Source organism: Balaenoptera ricei, chromosome 19 (assembly GCF_028023285.1).
Source record: "Balaenoptera ricei isolate mBalRic1 chromosome 19, mBalRic1.hap2, whole genome shotgun sequence".
NCBI lineage: Eukaryota > Metazoa > Chordata > Mammalia > Artiodactyla > Balaenopteridae > Balaenoptera > Balaenoptera ricei.
Window position 1 is genome coordinate 5315489 of NC_082657.1, and position 20733 is coordinate 5336221.

Below are 20733 nucleotides of genomic sequence, written 5' to 3' on the forward strand. Positions count from 1 at the left end.
CTACTGAAGCCCGCACGCTCTAGAGCCCGTGCTCTGCAACAAGAAAAGCCATCGCAGTGAGAAGCCCACGCACCGCAGTGAAGAGTAGCCCCCGCTCGCAGCAACAAAGACCCAACCCAGCCAAAAATAAATAAATAAAATATTAGATTACTTAAAAAAAAAAAGTAATACATGCCCATGATTTAAAAAAAAAAATAGCGAGGAAGCGGCTGGGTCCACAGGACACCAAACGGATTCAAAGAATTCAAAAGCATAAGTTCAGGTAATGCTGGGCAGAAAACCACTTCTCCAAAGGTCTGGGAGCGGGGCGGAGGTCCAGACCCTGCTCCCTCCAGGCCCCGCCCCACGTCGGCCCCGCCCCTGGCTTTCTGCTCAGTCCAGGCTACTGCCCACGCCCCGCCCCTCACCACGCCCCACCCCTCCTCGGCCCCGCCTGCTGCACGGTCGCGCACGCGCAGTTGCCTGCAAACCCGGAAGCGGAGAGAGGGGCACAGTCCTCGGCTTTTCTGGTTCAACCCGGGTCTTTGGGACGCCCCCAGGCCCCCGATCCGCCACACCCGAGGTTCAGGGGTTGTCACGTACGTTAAAACCCCTTCATCCGCTCGTTCCGCGCCTGGTAAGTCCCGGCAGCACCGTGAGACGTTCTAGGTCTCCGCCCTGGCCTTTCCGCCCTAGGTCCAGGTAGACACCGCTTGCCGCGTCGCTTTCCTGCTCAGAACCCTTCAGTGACTTCCGCAGGCTCGGATCCCCTCTCCCTCTCAGACGCGCTGTTTCTAGTCCTCACTCCGGAGGTGGATTCTCGTCCTCCCATTCGACCCTTCCCGGGCAGAGATGGTCGTGCAGACCCGGAGGCCACATCTTCTCCTTGGCCTTGGGGTCGTACAGACATCACCCCTCTCCTGACACCCTCCCCATCTACGCGACCTCGGGAGTCGGCCCGGCCCCTCCTCTCCCTAGTCATCCACTTTGCACTCGCCGCCTTGGAGATCTCTGCCCCACGCACTGGAACAGGTGACATGCACCCGTTCGGTGACACTCTTTGTGTTTGTTCTGGACAAAACGCATCCCACTGTCTGCGCTTGTCGTGGTGTGTTTACATTCCCGAAGCCCCACTGGAAAATGCACTTCGTGGGCAAGGGACATCTTTCTCTCTCTTCCGTACCTGTGAATGTACAGGGCAGGGGATGGAGCAGAGTCCGAGAGAGAGAATGAGAAAGACTGAGAGAGAAAGTAATAGTGAAAAAGAGAGGGTGAAATGGAGGATGGGGCAGGTGGATGTGGAGATACAGTAAGAGCAAAAGAGTGAACCAGAGGAAGAAACCTAGATAAAAAGGCACCTCCAGAAAGACAAAGGGAAGCAAACTGGACGAGAGGGAACTTGATGGGGTAGAAGTGGGAGCAGCAAGGGGCCGGTATATCAAACTGAGAGAGCGGGGAGGGAATCAAAGAGTTCAGGCCATGGACACCAGAGACACGTGGTGCTGGGACAGAAAGAGGGGCAAGAGGTGACAGGGAGAGCAGAGGGAGAAACAGAGCAGGGAGGAAATTCCCTGGCATTAATCCCTTAAATGCCTTCTCATTGCCCTCAGGACGAAAATCCAGACTCCACTGTACGACTTTATAGCTGGGAGCTCTGGAGGTGAGGTGACCCTCCGGAGTTGGTCCAATTCGAGGGAAGGAATAGGCTTTTCTATCCTGCACTGATCAGACATTGGACACTGGCTGTCCAATGAGGTGCCGTGATTTGGGGGCGGCAGCTCCCTGTGGCTGAGCCCAGTTTTCAAGGGGAGGCGGGGTGTTGAGCTGTGAGCCATCAGCAGCCAAACTCCTGGCTGTGAGGAAGCTCGTGTCTGGATCCTGAGGGGGTGGATTCAGGAGGTTTACTCTACATAGTAACTTCTGTGGGGTCTCTTAGGAGTGTGAAGTTCATCGACCCATAAGGGGTTAAAGGGAAAATTTTCACAGACCATTTTGGATGGGGGAATCTCATCATTACTGACCAAGCATTACTGAAGGTGTCACGTGGGTTCTGTGGGATACAGATGACATTTTGAAGGTTTCCACTGGAAGATACTGGAGTCTCGTCGGAATATGTGGATCGTTGGAGACATTACTCTTGCATTATGACATTATGGCAGTGCCTGACTTTAGGGCAAGGTCTCCAAGAAGGAATATATGGGATCCTGGGTTGGTGGGTGTCTTCCTGCCAGAACAAAAGCTACCGACGTTTGGAACGTGGTGTGGGATGCCATGGCAGAGTGTGCAGATCAGTAGGGGATTCTGTCCTGTAACATTGTGGGGTGCCCACTGGGAGCCTGTAGGAGTGTGGGGCGGGACTGGGGTCAGGTGATGGGGGTTTTCATTGGGGGGGGGGCTCGCTAGGGGTGGATCTCTGGGCACAAACCTGGAGGACCTGTAAGTCAGGACAGGACGGCATCCTTCGGCCACTGCCACTGTGTCATCAGTTTGTATCTCTGGGCAGTTATTTTGTTCAGCATATACAGATGGTGATATTGTCCCATCTTAAAAAGAAACAGCAAAAAAGAGCCCTTTACTACATTTGCCCATCCTTAAAACAAAAAATCTTCAATTAGCTACGTTTCCCACTCTAGTAAGTGCCCTTTCTTACTCTCCATTTCAGAACAAAATAAACAAGTAAAAAGTTGTTTATTTCACTGCTTCAATTCTTGCTTCCAATTCTCATTTGAAACCCATTCAGTCCAGCTTTCACACCCACTGTTCCACTGATACTTTGCTTATCTAAACGTATTTCTAAATCTAGTGGTATATTCTCAGTCATCATCTTGTCCTTTCAAAAACTTGTTGCACTCCGTCTTCTGGAAGCACTTTTTTCTTGGCTTTCACATCACAGTTTTTAGAAAATAAATTTAGCTAGCTACCAGCCGTCTGTTTTAATTTTCTTCTCCATGTTCACTTCTCAGTTTCCTGTGCCTCTTTCTCCGACCTCCCTGGTCCCTGACTGTGGGAGTATCTCTGGCCTTAGTCCTTGAATTTCTTTTCTCTGTCTGCACCCACTGTTTCTATCTCATGTCATAACTTTAAACACTGATGTCTCCTTTCACGTCTCCACCCAGACCTCTCCCCTGAAACCGCAGTCCTGTACCCAGCTTATCCAGCTGTCACCTCAGCATCTCTGCTGGGACAGCCAACTGGCATCTTCACCTTAATATGTCCAAAAATGACCCCCCCGAACCCTCCCAGATATGTTCTCTTGCCGTCCTCCACGTCTCAGTATAGGGCGACCCTGTACTTAGGTCCTGGGGCTTACGTGAGCATCTCAGCATGTTTTAAAAAAATACATTGCTTTACTCGCTAGTGTTTTAACTAATGACAAAAAAAAAAATTAAAAATAGATGTTTAGTTAAAATCGATAAGGGAATAATACATGGTTCTAAAATCTCCTGGGGTATGGGGAAAAAGGTTTGAAGACCACAGCCCTTTCTTATCTGCTTCCTTTAATACCCTTTAAAATATATATATATATATATATATATAATTGAAGTATAGTTGATTTACAATGTTGTGTTAGTTTCAGGTGTACAGCACAGTGATTCAGTTGTATATTATATCCATATTATATATATTCTTTTTCAGATTGTTTTCCCTTATAGATTATTACAGGATATTGAGTATAGTTTCCTGTGCTATACAGTAGGTCGTTGTTGGTTATCTGTTTGATACATAGTAGTGTGTATATGTTAATCCCAACCTCCTAATTTATCCCTCACCCCTCTCCCCTTCGGTAGTCATAAATTTGTTTTCTGTGTCTGTGGGTCTATTTCTGTTTTGCAAATAAGTTCATTTGTACCTCTAATACCCTTCTGATTTTTTCTCCTACTTGTCCCCTCCTCACTCACTCTACTGAAGCCGCACAGGCCTGTTGGCCCTTTCCGGGACCAGGACACTACCACTTCAGGGCCTTCCCATGGTGTCCCTCTGCCTAGAAGCCTCTGACCCTTCACTTGCAGGTGGCAAAATCCCTTCTTTCCTCAGGTCTTTGTTCTGCCATCACCTCTCACTGGCACCTTCTCTGGCTTCTCCCTCCTCCCCCGCCCCCCTAATCACATTCCAGCCACGCCCTCACCCCTACTTCCGGTGCATATCGCCTGCTCTGCATGTTTCTCTGCTGCTTCCCTTCCCCGTCCCCTTCCCCTGGCTGGATGTGCATGACAGCAAGACCCCAGGAGACAGCAGAGCCACAAGGTGGGAGGCGGGCTGGGCTTGCCTCCTCTGAGCGGTGCTGAACTCTGGCGTCACAGTAGATTGCTGCGGCATTTTGCAGATACATCTTTTGTGCCTCCTGACCAGAGATTTCCCTTCAAAGAGTCATGTGGAATGGAACCTCCATAATGTTTAAAGTGCCTCCGGTGATTCCGACCTGTATCCAGCTTTGAGCACCAAGGCTCTGAGTCCTCCATGTATGAAGCTGAGATCAGCCCATGATCCAGAGAGGTGAGGGGGCTCTGTTCTGAGTGGAGTTTGATCAGGGCTGGTCTGTGACCAAGGGGAGGGTCCATCCATCCCCGAGACCCCCTGCTACAGCGTACGTGGGGGCTTCAGGAGGGGAGCGAGATCTGAAGGAAAGGGTAGGAAAACTCACCTCTTGGTCTCTGTGTGGGAGTTTACTGTCCTGAGCCCCTCCTGGGACAGTGGGCAGCAGGGGACTGTCTGTTCCACATGCTGAGGTCTTCCCTGTGTGTGTGTGGTGGTGACTCAGGAAGGGGGTGTGTTGATTCCAAGCATTAAGCAGCCTATTCTTGACACTCAGGATTGACGTCTCAAGACTGATCTTTGCCTGAGGAAGAAATCTGGAAGAGGAGGAAGAGGAAAGAACAGAAGTCAGGAATGGCTCTTTCTCAGGTAAAGTCATATTCTCAGTTGATTGTTTTGTCTGTCCTTCCTGAAATGCCCTTTTCTGGACTCACTAATCTTATCTGACTCTGAAGTGTCCTGCCTGACACCTGTACAGTCACAGTCACCCGGGTCCTTCCCTCAGGGCCTGTCATCTCCACTTAGATCCCGTCTCCCCATGACCCAGTGACCTGGAACTTGTGAAGAGGCTCCACTGGGTGTAGTCCTGGGCAGGGCTTCACACCCATGGACTGGAGACGTGGTGTCAGTGCTATTGGGCAGCAGGGATTGTTTAGGGCCCCATCTGGATGCAGCGTCCGCTCTCTGTCAACCAGGATAAAGAAGCTGCACTATATATATATATAGTGCTCAAACTTCCAACAAAGCAGCAGCTTAGGTACTAGGGTGTAAAGCATCCCCTTCCCTATCTCCATGCCTCATGTCTCAGTGGGGAACCACTGTTGCAGGTTTTGTGGCAAGACTCAGCTCAGATCTTGTAAGATTGCATTTCACATCATTATGCAATTTTAGGGAAAATTCTTCATTGAATGTTTGTTGTAATATTTCATTCTGCAAATTTTAAAAACACACACAGTATGTGTCTAGAAGTGGTTTTCACATTATTAAACACAGATGCAGCTTGATCTTCATTGGAACTTTCTCTTAATGAAGACTCATGGGACCTTTACAATTTCTTGCCGACATAAAGAACGTGTCAGTGGCTGCCTTGGAGCAGGCTGACTTCTCTGCAGATGTCTGACGATTTCTCTGGGCAACCTGTGACTACTGGGTCAAGAATGGTGCATGTCATATTTTGATAGATTTTGTCAGATGTCCCCCCCTAAAGCTGCAAAGGTTCCTTCCCCACCACCAACGTGTGAGATTTTCCTCAATGTAAGCAAAACTTGATACTGTATTCTTTTTGTATTTTGAAAATTTGGGGGAAAATGACAATCCTTTGTATTTCCATTTCCAACTACTTGTGAGTCAGGTTCATTCTTTTATGGAAATAAAACATGGATCTTCATACTTTTGCTCAGTTTTCTTTTGATATATTTTTAAAAGCTATTTTATATTTTGTAGTTTAATTCTTTACACATGCCCTGGTATCCTTCTTAGTTTAGCATTTCTTTGCAGTGAAACATAAATCTTTCCTTCTTGCCCTCTGCTTTCTGATCTTGCTTGAGAAGGTCTCACCTCGCATAATTTTAAAATACTGTGTTCTGTATAGTCCTAATCGTCCCTGTTTATAATTATGTCTTTTTTTTTTAATTGAAGGCAAGCTTTTTTTCTTTTCTTTTTTTTAAAATTTAATTAATTTATTTATTTATGGCTGTGTTGGGTCCTCGTTTCTGTGTGAGGGCTTTCTCTAGTTGTGGCAAGCGGGGGCCACTCTTCATCGCGGTGCGCGGGCCTCTCACTATCGCGGCCTTTCTTGTTGCGGAGCACAGGCTCCAGACGCGCAGGCTCAGTAGCTGTGGCTCACGGGCCCAGTTGCTCCGCGGCATGTGGGATCTTCCCAGACCAGGGCTCGAACCCGTGTCCCCTGCATTGGCAGGCAGACTCTCAACCACTGCGCCACCATGGAAGCCCTATAATTATGTCTTTAATTTGGATTTAACTAAATCTCTAATTTGGCTTTTTTGTGTATATCTTGCAGCTATTTTATTTCATTCATTTTAGTTTCAGATATTACCCACACTTGTGCATACCCCCCCCACACACACACATTCACGCATGTCAATAGGTTCACATGTAATTTGGCAAGGCCCACCATTTTGTTTTTCTCTTCAAAATTTTCTCTCTCCTAAATACAATGCAGACTTTTTATTTGAAATCCCACATTCCTTTTGCCTTTGAATTGCTCTGAATTTCTAAATCCCTGAGGTCTTTACGCCACCACATCTTCCAGCGAAAAGTAGGTTTTCTGGTCTTGGATTGCGTCTTTGTTATATCCTTCAGTAAAGTTTTTAAAATTTCCTCACATATGTCTTATGAATAGGTGTCACAGTGAAATCGCTAATGGGAATTTGCTTCTCCCTCTTCTGGTCCCGGCTTAGGCGTCCTGCGCAGTGGGGAATGGCAGGAGCCTGCTGGCCCACTTGCCTCAGCCTTACCTTTAGTGGAAATGCCTCCACTGCTTCCAATGATTGTGATGCTTGGTGAAATAGTTTTGCTTAATAACAGTTCCTTTAATTTCCTACTTGGCATAATTTTGGGGGGGTTAGTTTACCATATCCACTTTTTAAAAAATTTATTGAAGTATAGTTGATTTACAATGTTGCGTTAATTTCTGCTGTACAGCAAAGTGACTCAATTTTATATATATATATATATATATATATATATATATATATATATATATATATATATATATATATATATTCTTTTCCATTCTGGTTTATCACAGGATATTGAATATAGTTCCCTGTGCTATACAGTAGGACCTTGTTGCTTATCCCTACTTGGCATCATTTTATTTATTTGTTTATTTTTTTGGCTGCATTGGGTCTTCTATGCGGCACGCGGGCTTTCTCTAGTTGCGGTGAGTGAGGGCTATTCTTCGATGCGGTGCACGGGCTTCTCATTGTGGTGGCTTCTCATGTTGCAGCACATGGGCTTCAGTAGTTGCAGCACGTGGGCTCAGTAGTTGTGTCACATGGGCTTAGTTGCTCCACGGCATGTGGGATCTTCCCAGACCAGGGTTGAACCCATGTCCCCTGCATTGGCAGGCGGATTCTTAACCACTGCGCCACCAGGGAAGCCCGGCATAATTTTAATCATCCAGTATTTCTTCAAAGGTCTACTGCCGTGATAAACATTTTTTCTATTTAATCTGCTAAATTAACCTACAACATTAGTAAATTTCCTCATCTTGAATCACTTTTTTTTTTATTAGTGGAATAAACTCCACTTGACTTTTGTTGGTGGCTGAATATCTGAGTTAAATGGATAGACCTGTATTTATGTTTTTGCATGTATGTGGACTCTGTCATGCTTGAAGATATCACTCATACTCTAGCTCATCCAGGTACTGAATATCACTTAGTGTGTAGAACATAATATGTATCTCCTCCACGTAAACAATCCTGTGTTGAATAATTTCATTTGTATATTTCTTCCATTGTCCTCAAAATGGGAAATCTACAGTGATTCAGTGGATCTGATATCCTCTGCTGGAAAAATATAATAAAATTAGGGACATATAAATTACTCAAAATGATCTGTCACTTCAACTGAATCAATCCTTACACCTCTTTCCTACTCACATTTTGTGTGAAGACAAGAACTCTCCCCATGGTCTCTTAGTGAAACATGCTTTTTATTTCAGGCACTGTTGACATTCAGGGATGTGGCCATAGAATTCTCTCAGGAGGAGTGGGAATGCCTGGACCCTGCTCAGAGGGCCTTGTACAGGGACGTGATGGTGGAGACCTACAGGAACCTGCTCTCCCTGGGTGAGGATAACGTCCCTCCAGAAGTTGGGATCTGCCCTAGTGAGTCTCTTGAGAACCCCTGCCTTGCCTGACTGAGATTGAAGCTGTGTTGACTGTGAAATGAAACGCAGGATAATGCAGCATCTGGAGTTTAACCTTCCCCTCTCTTTAGATGGTCACACACATCAGATTAGTAGTGGCTCCAGAAGATTAGTAAAAACAAAATCTTATGGCAAACTTTAAAAAATTTCCAATTCTGGATCCACTCTTATCGCTGTAGTTTTCATTCAGTAGTTCTTGGAAGACAACTAGGTTATCTTTTTAAAAGATGCTCCTTAAGCATTCAGAATGAGACAGTGAGTGAACAGATTTGTGAAATATGTTTTTAGACACATCTGTAATGTCCTCTCAAAAGAACAAAGGGCTAGAATTGTATTCTGGAAAAGCCACAGCACATTATGTTCCTCTCTTATAAGCAGAAAACTCTTTTTCTGACCTGAATATTATTTAAATTTTGGAGCAAGGGAGAAAGCCCCAGAATGTGGAGAACAAAATGAAAGAAGTGAAAAAAGTAAGTGGGTGGGAAGGTATCAAAGGTGTGAACATCGGTAAGAGCTCAGAAGGGCAAAGAGGAAGCCTCACCATTAATAGTGTTTGGGAAAGTCCCTGTAAGTGGGAAAGTTCTATGGGAAAACAAATGTTTATTTCTTGTGAGCTGTCAAAGGAAATTTTTCTTCCCTTCCACTATTTGCTTTCTTCTTCAGACATGTAAAAGTTCATCCTTCCAGCCTCCAGGGTTGCTCCAGCTCATGCAAAGACCAAGGCAAAATTTTGATCATGACCTATGACACTCTTTGTGGGGCACTGGGAGGGCTGGTTATAAGAGGTCCTCTTTCTTCTTTGGTCTCATTCTATACCCAGTTTTCAGTCCACACAGATCAGAGCTGAAGCCTCCCCAGTCCTGGCCCCAGTTCTTCTCCAGGTTCCGTTCCCATTTCAATACTTGGGAGACCTTCTCATGGGATGGGAAAACATTGCCATCTGGGGCCCCAGGAGAGTGCATGGGGCTATCTCAAGTCCTCTCTGCCTCTTTAGGACCTCCAGCCGTTTCTTCAGTTCTGCTTTTGCCACACATCAAGGAGTATGTGTAACAGAAGTGGTGTGGGTCTTTTGATCCAGCAGTAAAATTGCTTTTACTCAGCGGGAGTATATGCAGTATCATACCATACCTTGAGTTCTGGTGTGTTGTGCTTTTGTTTCTTTCTTAGAGTATTTTCTAATTTCCCTTGTGAGATCACCTCTGACGCATTGGTTGTTTTAAGAGTGTTTTAAAATTTCCATATATTTGTGAGCTTTCCAGTTTCCCTTAAGTTAATCATTTCTATTTTCATTCTACTGTGGTCGGAGAAAATATTTTGTATGATTTCGGTCTTTTTCAACTTATTGAGACTTGCTTTATGGTTTAATATATGGTCTATCCTAGAGAATGTTCCATGTGCACCTAGAGAAGAATGTGTATTTTGCTTTTACTGGGTGGAGTGTTCTATATATGTCTGTGAGAGCTAGTTGGTTTATAGTCTTGCCCAAATCCTCTGTGTCCTTACTGAACTTCTGCCTGGCTGTACTCTCTATTAAAAGGGGGAAATGGAAGTCTCCAAATGTTATTCTAGAACTGTTATTTCTTCCTTAAATTCTGTCGGTGTTTGCTTCATATATTTGGGGGTCCTCTTGTTTAGGTGTGTATATGTTCATATTTGTTGTAATTCCTTGTTATCCTTTTTTTAAATAAATAATGTCCTTCTTTGTCTCATAAAAAATTTTGACTTAAAGTTTATTTTGTCTGATAATAGTATAGCACTCCAGGTCTCTTTTGGTTACTATTTGCATGGAATTTGTATTAGTTTGCTAGGGCTGCCATAACAAAGTAGCACAGCCTGGGTGGCTTAAACATCAGAAATGTATTTTCTCACGGTTTTGGAAGCTAGAAATCTGAGATCAGGTTGTCAGCAGAGTTGTGTTATCCCAGGTTATTCTCTTTAGCTTGAGGCTGGCTGTCTTTTCCTACCCGTGTCTTCATATGGTCTTCCCTCTGTGTGTGTCTGTGTCATAATCTCCTCTTCTTATAAGGACACCAGTCATTGGATTAGAGCCCACTCCATTGACCTCATTTAACCTTAATTACTCCTTTAAAAGCCCTATCTTCAAGTACAGTCATATTTTGAGGTATTTGAGGTTAGGACCACAATTTTGTGGGGGGGACACAATTCACCCCATAATTTTGAGTGGGGACACAATTCACCCCATAACAGATTCATTTGCTGTTCTTTCATTTCTAACCTATTTGCATCTTTGTATCTAAAGTGAGTCTCCTACATATAGAATATAGGCATACCCTGGAGATATTGTGGATTTGGTTCTAGACCACTGCCATAAAACAAATATCACAATAAAGTGAGCCACGAATTTTTTTGTTTCCTGGTGCATATGAAAGTTACATTTGCATTATACGGTAGTCTATTAAGTGTACAATAGCAATATGTCTAAAAAAATGTACATACCTTAATTAAAAAATACTTTAGGGAATTCCCTGGTGGTCCAGTGATTAGGACTCTGTGATTCCACTGCAGGGGGGCACAGGTTCAATTCCTGCTCACAGGACTAAGATCCTGCATGCTGTGTGGCACGGCCAAAAAAAAAAAAAAAAAAAAAACTTTATTGCTAAAAAACGCTAATGATCATCTGAGCCTTCAGTGAATCATAATCCTTTTGCTGGTGGAGGGTCTTACCTGGATGTTTGATGGCTGTTGACTGATCAGGGTGGTGGTTGCTAAAGGTTGGGTGGCTGCAGCAATTTCTTTTTTCAAAATTTTATTTATTTATTTATTTATTTATTTTTGTCTGCGTTGGGTCTTTGTTGCTGCATGCGGGCTTTCTCTAGTCGCGGCGAGCGGGGGCTACTCTTCGTTGAGGTGCGCGGGCTTCTCGTTGCAGTGGCTTCTCTTGTTGCGGAGCACGGGCTCTAGGCGTGCGGGCTTCAGTAGTTGTGGCATGCAGGCTCAGTAGTTGTGGCGCACGGGCTTAGCTGCTCCACGGCATGTGGGATCTTCCCGGACCAGGTCTCAAACCCGTGTCCCCTGCATTGGCAGGCGGATTCTTAACCACTGCATCTCTAGGGAAGCCCTTCTTTTGTTTTTTTAAACATTTTTATTGGAGTATAGTTGATGCAGTTTCTTAGAATAAGACAACTAAGAAGTTTGCCTCATCGGCTGACTCTTCCTTTCATGTAGCAAGCAATGTTGTTTGGTAACATTTTACCCACAGTCGAACTTCTTTCAGAACTGGAGTCAGTCCTCTCAAACCCTGCGGCTGCTTTATCAACTAAGTTTATGTAATATTCTAAATCCTTTATTTAACATTTCAGTGGTCTCCACAGCATCTTCACCAGGAATAGATTCCATCTCAAGAAACCACTTTCTTTGCTCATCCATAAGAAGCAACTCCTCATCTGTTAAAGTTTTATCATGAGATTGCAGCAATTCAGTCACATCTTCAGGCTCCACTTCTGGTTCTCTTGCTATTTTCGCCACATCTGTAGTTACTTCCACTGAAGTCTTGAACCACTCAAAGTCATCCATGAGGGTTGGAATCAACTTCTCCCAAACTCTTGTAAATGTTGATATTTTGGCCTCTTCCCATGAATCATGAATGTTCTTAATGGCATTTAGTATGGTGGCTCCTTTCCAGAAGGTTTTCAGTTTAATTTGCCCAGCTCCATCAGAGGAATCACTGTCTGTGGCAGCTATAGCCTTACAAAATATATTTCCTGAATAATAAGACTTGAAAGTTGAAATTACTCCTTAATCCGTGGGCTGCAAAATGGATGTCGTGTGAGCAGTCATGAAAACAACATAAATTTTGTACATCTCCATCAGAGCTCTTGGGTGACCAGGTGCATTGTCTGTGAGCAGTAATATTTTGAAAAGAATCTTTTTTTCTGAGCAGTAGGTCTTAGTACTGGGCTTAAAATATTCAGTAAACCATGTTGTAAACAGATGTGCTGTCATCCAGGCTTTGTTGGTCCATTTATAGAGCACAGGCAGAGAAGATTTAACATAATTCTTTAGGGCCCTAGGATTTGGGGAATGGTAAGTGAGCATTGGCTTCAACTTAAAATCACCAGCTGTATTAGATCCTAACAAGAGAGTCAGCCTCTCCTTTGAAGCTTTGAAGCCAGGCATTGACTTCTCCTCTCTAGTTATGAAAGTGCTAAATGGCATCTTCTTCCAATATAAGGTTGTTTTATCTACATTGAAAATTTGTTTAGTGTAGCCACCTTCATTAATTATCTTAGCTAGATCGTCTCGATAACTTGCTGCAGCTTCTACATCAGCACGTGCTGCTTCACCTTGCACTTTTATGCTATGGAGATGGCTTCTTTCCTAAAACTTCATGAACCAACCTCTGTTAGCTTCAGACTTTTCTTCTGCAGCTTCCTCACTTCTTTCAGCCTTCTTAGAAGAGAGTTAGGGACTTGCCCTGGATTAGACTTTGGCTTAAGTGAATGTTGTGGCTGGTTTGGTCTTCTATCCAGACCATTAAAACTTTCGGCACATCAGCAATATGGCTATTTTGCTTTCTTATCATTCATGTGTTCACTGGAGTAGCACTTTTAATTTCCTTCAAGAACTTTTCCTTTGTGTTTACAGCTTGGCTGTTTGGTGCAAGAGGCTTAGCTTTTGGCCTGTTTCAGCTTTCAGTATGCCTTCTTCACTAAACTTAGTTGTTTCTAGCTTTTGATTTAAATTTAGAGATGTGTGACTTTTCCTTTCACTTGAACACTTGACCTAATTTCAATATTGCTATGTGTCAGAGAATAGGGAGGCTGAGAGAGAAAGAGAGAGAGAGAGATGGGGGAATAGCCAGTCAGTGGAGCAATCAGAGCACAACTCATTTACTGATTTAAGTTAGCTGTCTATATGGGGTGCAGTTCGTGGTACCTCAAAACAATTACAGTAATAACATCAAAGATCACTGATCACAGGTCACCAAAATGAATATAATAATAATGAAAAAGTCTGAGATACTGCAAGAATCACCAAAATGTGACACAGAGACACAAAGTGAGCAGATGCTGTTGGAAAAACGGTGCCAGCATATTTGCTCAACACAGGGTTGCCAGAAACCTTCAATTTGTAAAAAATGCAATATCTGTGAAGCGCAATAAAGAGAAGTGCAATAAAAGGAAGTATGCCTGTATAGTTGGATCCTATTTTTTTAATCCCTGCTGCAAACCTCTACCCTTTAATTGGAGTTTAATCCATTTACATTTACTGTAATTAGTGATAAAGGAGGACCTCTGTCACTAGCTGTTTGTTTTCCATGTGTCTTATATCTTTTCTCCTCAAGTCTTCCATTACTGCCTTCTTTGTGTTAGATAGGTATTTCCTAATGTACAATTTTGATTCCTTCCTGTTTCCTTTACTATACAGTTGGCCCTTGGATGATGTGGGGGTTTGCGGTACTGACCCTCCACACAGTTGAAAACTGTTTATAATTTATAGTCAGTCCTCCGTATATGCAATTCTTCTGTATATGTGATTTCTTCTTATCTGTGGTTCTGTATCTTATCTGTGTTTATTTTGGTTTTTTTTGTTTTTTGGTTTTTGGTTTTTTTGGCCATGCTGCACGGCTGTGGGATCTCAGTCCCTGACCAGGGATTGAACCTGGGGGCCACAGCAGTGAAAGCTCCGAATCCTAACCACTATAACCTGGCTTTTCAATGTGTCTGCTCTTTGCCCCAACTTTAATCTCTTGCCCCAAGTGTCAGCAGCTAATACATTTCCCTTTATATATGGTTGTTTTTTCTTTTTCCTTTTTATTTGGCCATGCCATGCAGCATGTGGGATCTTAGTCCAACCAGGGATCAAACCCATGCCCCCTGCATTGGGAGCACAGAGTCTTAACCACTGGACCACCAGGGAAGTCCCTAAATATGTTTGATAAGTGCTCCCTGCATAGCATCTCTGCCCTGGGAGAGTTTTGAGTTATGCAACATTTTCCAATTCTCATATTATGTGTTCCTTTGAATATAAGTCCTTTTTCTTGTTCTTAAGGGAGAAATCATTAGATTTCCACAGTCTGTAATTTTGTGTAATTGTGGTTACTTACTATTTACCTGTTGGTTTTATCTTGGTTTATTAAAATTTTTTATTTATTAATTTGTCATTTACAGATTATGGATTTCAGTATCTAGCATAGAGTATGACTGCAGTTCACCAACTGTTAATGTTGTATAATGCCTATTCTGCTTGAATATAGATAGTTTTAGAGTAGATATTCAGAATATTTTGTCACACCAATGATATTTTATTAAATTCTTCCTGATTTTGCTATTACCTTTTTAGTTTTTCAATTTGTAATTTTCATATATTTATCTTAATCATTATGTTTTTTTGGATTATTTATCATTACTTCATATGGTGCTATCCGTTAGCACTTATTTGCATGCAATAATTTATGTAGTAAATCTGCATTTGTATAATACCTGTTTCTCTTCAAATATGAGACAACCATTTGTCTACTGCCAATTGGTGTGTTCTTTGGTGTGGTAGTCAAAGAATACACTTTCATAGATTATGTAAGTTTACATAGTGTGAGTGATTTGGTTTTAGTGTGTTTGAAAGTAGGCTTCACTTAAAATAATTTAAAATGCATGTATATTTTATTAAAGGATTCTATTTACTTTCTATTCTTAAAGATTTATAGAGTTTGGTTAAGAAGTTTTTCATCTCTTCAATGTAAGTATTACTTTTAGTGTAATATTCATCTTCCAACTCTACTTAATATGAAGACTATGGTTATCTTTCAGATATCTCCATTAGTTTTATGACCAAGGAATTACTAAAGAAGAAAAACATTAATAACAGAGAATTATACCAACCAGTGGTCTTGGGAAGACATGGAAGCCATGGTATTGAGGATTTTGACTTCAGCAAAGTCTGGGGAACTGTGTATGAATTTGAGAATAAGTGTGGATGTGAAGAAAGAAATTCCAAAGGAGAGCTTATGACAGATAACATAAATCACACTGGTAGAAAAGATAAACAATACAGCAAATCCTGGATTAACTTACCTTTAAAACAAAGTGTTCCTTTAAGAAAAAGTGCATGTCAATATTTAAAAAATAGGAAGTCATTTATAAAGAATTTGTTAAAAATTAAAAATAACATAGTTTATGCAGGAAACAAGTATACAGAACATTTTGAAAATAGAACTGGATTAAGCTTTCAGTCATATCTGGCTGAATTGCAGAAATTTCAAACTGAAGAGAAAATTTATGAATGTAATCAGGTTGAGAAGTCTGTCAAAACTTGTTCCTCAATTTCATCACTTCAAAGATTTCCTCCTAGTGTCAAAACCAACATTTGTAACACATATGGAAAGGTTTCTTCCTTCATTCCTATTTATCCTTCATTGCTTACACAGCAACAGAAAACAAACATTAGAGAAAAATTATACAAATGTAATGAATGTGGAAAGACTTTTATCCATCATTCAGTCCTTACTAGTCATCAGAGAATTCATTCTGAGCAGAGACCTTACAAATGTAATGAGTGTAGTAAAGCCTTTAAACAGTTCTCAAACCTCACAAGACATCAGAGAATCCACACTGGAGAGAAACCATATAAATGTAATATATGTGACAAGGTCTTTAATCAGAATTCCCACCTTACAAATCATTGGAGAATTCATACTGGAGAGAAACCACACAAGTGTAATGAATGTGGTAAGGCTTTTATCAAATGTTCAGACCTTTGGCGTCATGAGAGAATTCATACTGGAGAGAAACCTTATAAATGTAACGAATGTGGTAAGGGTTTTACCAAACGTTCATATCTTTGGGATCATCAGAGAATTCATACTGGAGAGAAACCATACAAATGTATTGAATGTGGCAAGGTTTTTAGGCAGTGGTCTACCCTCAGGATTCACCGAAGAATTCATACTGGTGAGAAACCTTATAAATGTAATGAATGTGGCAAAGCTTTTAAGCAGTGCTCACACCTGACTAAACATCAGAATGTACATCCTGGAGAAAAGCCACACAAATGTACTGTGTGTGGCAAGGCTTTTATCCACATTTCAAGTCTGGTAAAACATCAGAAAATTCATACTGGAGAAAAACCATACAAATGTAATGAATGTGGTAAGGCTTTCATCCAAAGTTCAAGTCTTATGGAACATCAGAGAATCCATACCGGTGAGAAACCTTATAAATGTAATGAATGTGGCAAAGCCTTCACTGTGCGTTCAAGCCTAACTAAACATAAAAGAAATCATACTGGAGAGAAACCTTACAAATGTAATGAGTGTGATAAAGCCTATACACAATTCGTACACCTTACTAGACATCAGAAAATACATACCAAAAAGAAAAATCATGAATCTAATGTACCTGATAATGCTTTTATTCAGAGCTCAAGCTTGGAGGATCATCAGAGAATTCATGGTAGAGAGAAACCTTACAAATGTAATGAATGTGGCAAATCCTTTAACTGGTGTTCACGCCTCACCCGACATCAGAGGATCCATACTGGAGAGAAACCATATAAATGTAATGTATGTAGCAAGGCCTTCAGTCAAAACTCAAACCTAACAATTCATCAGAGAATTCATACTGGAGAGAAACCTTACAAATGTAATGAATGTGGTAAAGCCTTTAAGCAGTACTCAAGCCTCACCAGACATCAGAATATACATCCTGGAGAGAAGCCACACAAATGTAATATGTGTGGTAAGGCTTTTATCAAACGTTCACACCTTTGGGGTCATGAGAGAATGCATACTGGAGAGAAGTCATACAAATGTACTGAATGTGGCAAGGCCTTTAGACAATGGTCTGACCTTAGGATTCACCAAAGAATTCATACTGGAGAGAAACCCTTAGAAATGTAATGAATGGTGTAAATCATTTAACCATTTTAAACAACGGACTATAATCAGATAACTTATACTAGGGAGACTAAGTCTCTAGTCCTAGATTAATCAATTTCAGATGTTAAGTTCTTCACACAGTTATTAAAAGTCAAAATCATTTCAAATTTATGAAATGATGGGTATTGGTAGAGCAAGGAGATCGTTGGAAATGTACCATTTCCTCTTTTTAAAAATACTTTTATCATATGAAGTTTCTTGAAAAGGCTGTATTACTATTGATGTTTTTCAACCTGAAATTTAAAATTTATTGATGTTATGCCTTCATCACTTGCTTTTATGTGTTACCATGATGGGCTCTGCTAAGGGATCATTAAGATAAAAGGGTCTACTTGTATTAGGTGGGGATCATTCATATTCATGTTTTCTGAAGGAACAGGACACTGAATTTTAACAAACAACATTGTGTTTTTGAATGAGAGCTTGGGAAATATATGTAAAACAATGATGTAAATCATAATAATTTCAGATCCTCTTCTACAGATTTGTTGGTACAACAGAGGACCCACTGGATTACCAGTGCTCTGCCCATTGAGGGTGAAACAGAGCAGTCCTTAAGATTAAGAGACTGAGATTTTCATGAGAATAGGATGATAGTTTAATAGGGACTGCTTATGTGGTAGAAATAATGGAGAAGAAATGATGGTCCTCCTCTCTTTTCAAATAAAATAGCTGATGTCAAAGATGAGAGAGGGGCTTCCCTGGTGGCGCAGAGGTTGGGAGTCTGCCTGCCAATGCAGGGGACACGGGTTTGAGCCCTGGTCTGGGAAGATCCCACATGCCGCGGAGCAACTAAGCCCATGGGCCACAACTACTGAGCCTGCGCATCTGGAGCCTGTGCTCCACAACGGGAGAGGCCGTGACAGTGAGAGGCCTGCGCACCGTGATGGGGAGTGGCCCCCGCTCGCCGCAACTGGAGAAAGCCCTCACACAGAAACGAAGACCCAACACAGCCAAAAATAAATAAATAAATAAATAAAATAAATTTTTTAAAAAATGAGAGAAAATATAGTCTTATTCTTAGTAACTGAAGAGAACAATTATCAGAAAGGAGAACTTAATCAAAACACCCAGAATGCAGTGTACATGTGTAAGATTCATGTTTAACCACTGTATCACTTTGATACCATTTTACTCAAAATGTGTCAGAGTTGTCATGTTTCATTAATACAATTTAATCATTTTAAAACTCTAAATGAATTTTTTTCTATCTTATCAAGCCTATGCCACATCACTGTGGTACTTCGTAACAAATACTAACAGTACATCTTTAGGACGTTAAGGTTGAAAGGCACCTGCAACAATTTGTTTGCATGATGGAATCAAACAACATACAATTTTATGAATATATATTCACAACATCCTTGAGTTATTCTTTCTACACTCTGCCCCTTGGGTATTTATGTGGATATGATTTAAATACCATAGCAGTACAACTTTAGACTCTGCCCTCTTTAACATTTGAAGTACTATTTGTAAATGTGCACCATACGATTATATTTCAACGTGCCCCGTTTTTTGCCTGCATAAGACCCATGGCTTGCAATGCCTTGATTTATCAGTACACAAGGTAAAAAATAACATATTAAGCATATGAAGTGTTAGGAAGTAGGAAATTTAAGGAATAAAGATAGGAACAGTATTTTATTCTTGGAGCTCTTACTGGAGTAATTTGAAAAGATCACTGATCATAAGTTTCCCCTTAAGAATGAACAGACTTGGGACTTCCCTGGTGGTGCAGTGGTTAAGAATCCACCTGCCAATGCAGGGGACAAGGGTTCGAGCCCTGGTCCGGGAAGATCCCACATGCAGTGGAGCAACTAAGCCCATGTGCCACAACTACTGAGCCTGCACTCTAGAGCCCACGAGCCACAGCTACTGAAGCCCACGTGCCTTGAGCCTGTGCTCCGCAACAAAGAGAAGCCACCACAATGAGAAGCCAGTGCACCGCAACAAATAGTAGCCCCCACTTGCTGCAACTAGAGAAAGCCCCCGCGCAGCAACGAAGACCCAACGCAGCCAAAAATAAATAAATAAAATTAATAAAATTTTTTAAAAAAGAACAAACAGACTAACTTAAGGAGGAAAGGTTGGTTTATTTTGTTTTATTTATAGGCCAACTAGGAACTGAACATATGGACCCCACCCCCTCAAAAATAGTTAATTGCACTTTTGGATATCCCACAGATATAAGATGGACCCTCCAAAAGTTAATACAGAAATCTCTTGTAAAATGGAGTCGGGAGGCCAGAAGGGGGAGCTCTCATGTCCTCCCACTTGACATCAACTGCAAAGCCAATAGGAAGAGAAGTTTCTTCCATCCACCTGGAGAAACGTTACTACTTCACTACCCAGCAGGAGGAAGGAATCATTTATCCTTGCCCAGCAACAGCCCAGCCAATGAGAAACTGTCACAACTCAGCCAATGGGAAGCCTTTATACTTTGAACTTCCAGTTTCCTTTAATGGACTTTTTTTTTTTTTTATGACAGCCCTTCACAAGTTCCCCTTCTCTTCTATGAAAAAGTTTCTCTCCTTTATTTCTCCAGACTTGCCTGTGGTCTGCCATAGATTGCATGTCCCGAATTGCACTTCTTTGCTGTTTCTGAATAAACCCACTTTGCTTGTAAAATAACTGGCTGTTTTATTGTTTTAGGTCAACAACTAGAACCCAAAATCTGGTTTAGATGTCAAGACTGGTAATGCTAGACACCAAATGAGGATGAAAATGTTTTAAACATAATTAGACTTTTTGGATACAGCAGTGCAGGCTTCCCAAGTTGGCACAAAATGGCTTGAGAGAGCAAGGAGAGGAGACCTGTTTTAGGTTTATGTAGAGTTTATGAGTCCTGCAAGAGGTCTGATTTTCCTGGGGGCACCAAACAAAGGGGCACCTTGGCTTATAAGCTTCCCCATTGTAGAGGATAGGGAGGACACAATAAATATGTGCTTTTTTTTTTTTTTTTTTTTTTTTTGGTATGTCAGTTGTACCTCAATAAGCTGTACTAAAAATGGGGAGAGGAGTTGAGGCTTAAAAGCTGTCTATGGTCAGTCTCATTCCACCGTGAGGGATTTGTGAAGTAGTCGGCAATCTGCAACCTGGAAGAGGACGCTCACCAGAATCAGACCATGCTGACAGAATAATCTTGAACTTTCAGCCTCCAGAACTGAGATCAGTCAAGATGGTGGAGTAGAAAAACCTTGAGCTCACCTCATCTCATGGGCACACCAAAGTCACAACTATTTACAGAACAACCATTGATGAAAAAGACCAGACCAGCCAGAAAAGACCACTAAAGACATAAAGAAGGAACTATAACAAGATGGCTAGGAGGGGCAGAGTCGTGATATAGTCAAGTCTCAGAGCATTTGGCTTAGAAAGCCAGTGGGGCTTTCAGGAGTCCCAGAAGGCTGGGGGAAACAGAGACTTC

General features: G+C 41.9%; 1 protein-coding gene and 1 pseudogene across 6 annotated transcripts; one reads left to right on the forward strand and one right to left on the reverse strand.

Moving 5' to 3' along the window:
- The first annotated feature begins 476 nt into the window (after window positions 1-476).
- On the forward strand, window positions 477-19482 carry LOC132354194 (zinc finger protein 677-like). Of its 6 annotated transcripts, XM_059905908.1 has the most exons (6): window positions 477-616; window positions 3889-3989; window positions 4346-4473; window positions 4790-4881; window positions 8204-8369; window positions 15178-19482. In XM_059905908.1, exons 4-6 carry the CDS (start codon window positions 4867-4869, stop codon window positions 17262-17264), a joined length of 2268 nt encoding a protein of 755 aa, XP_059761891.1. In that variant the 5' UTR covers window positions 477-616; window positions 3889-3989; window positions 4346-4473; window positions 4790-4866; the 3' UTR covers window positions 17265-19482. The 6 variants fall into 6 exon arrangements, with proteins under 6 accessions (XP_059761891.1, XP_059761888.1, XP_059761892.1 ...); XM_059905905.1 differs by lacking the exon at window positions 3889-3989 and having other exon boundaries at window positions 4304-4473; XM_059905909.1 differs by lacking the exon at window positions 3889-3989 and having other exon boundaries at window positions 4304-4473; window positions 8204-8330.
- Window positions 11038-13690, reverse strand: LOC132353840 (tigger transposable element-derived protein 1-like; annotated as a pseudogene).
- Window positions 19483-20733: the final 1251 nt, after the last annotated feature.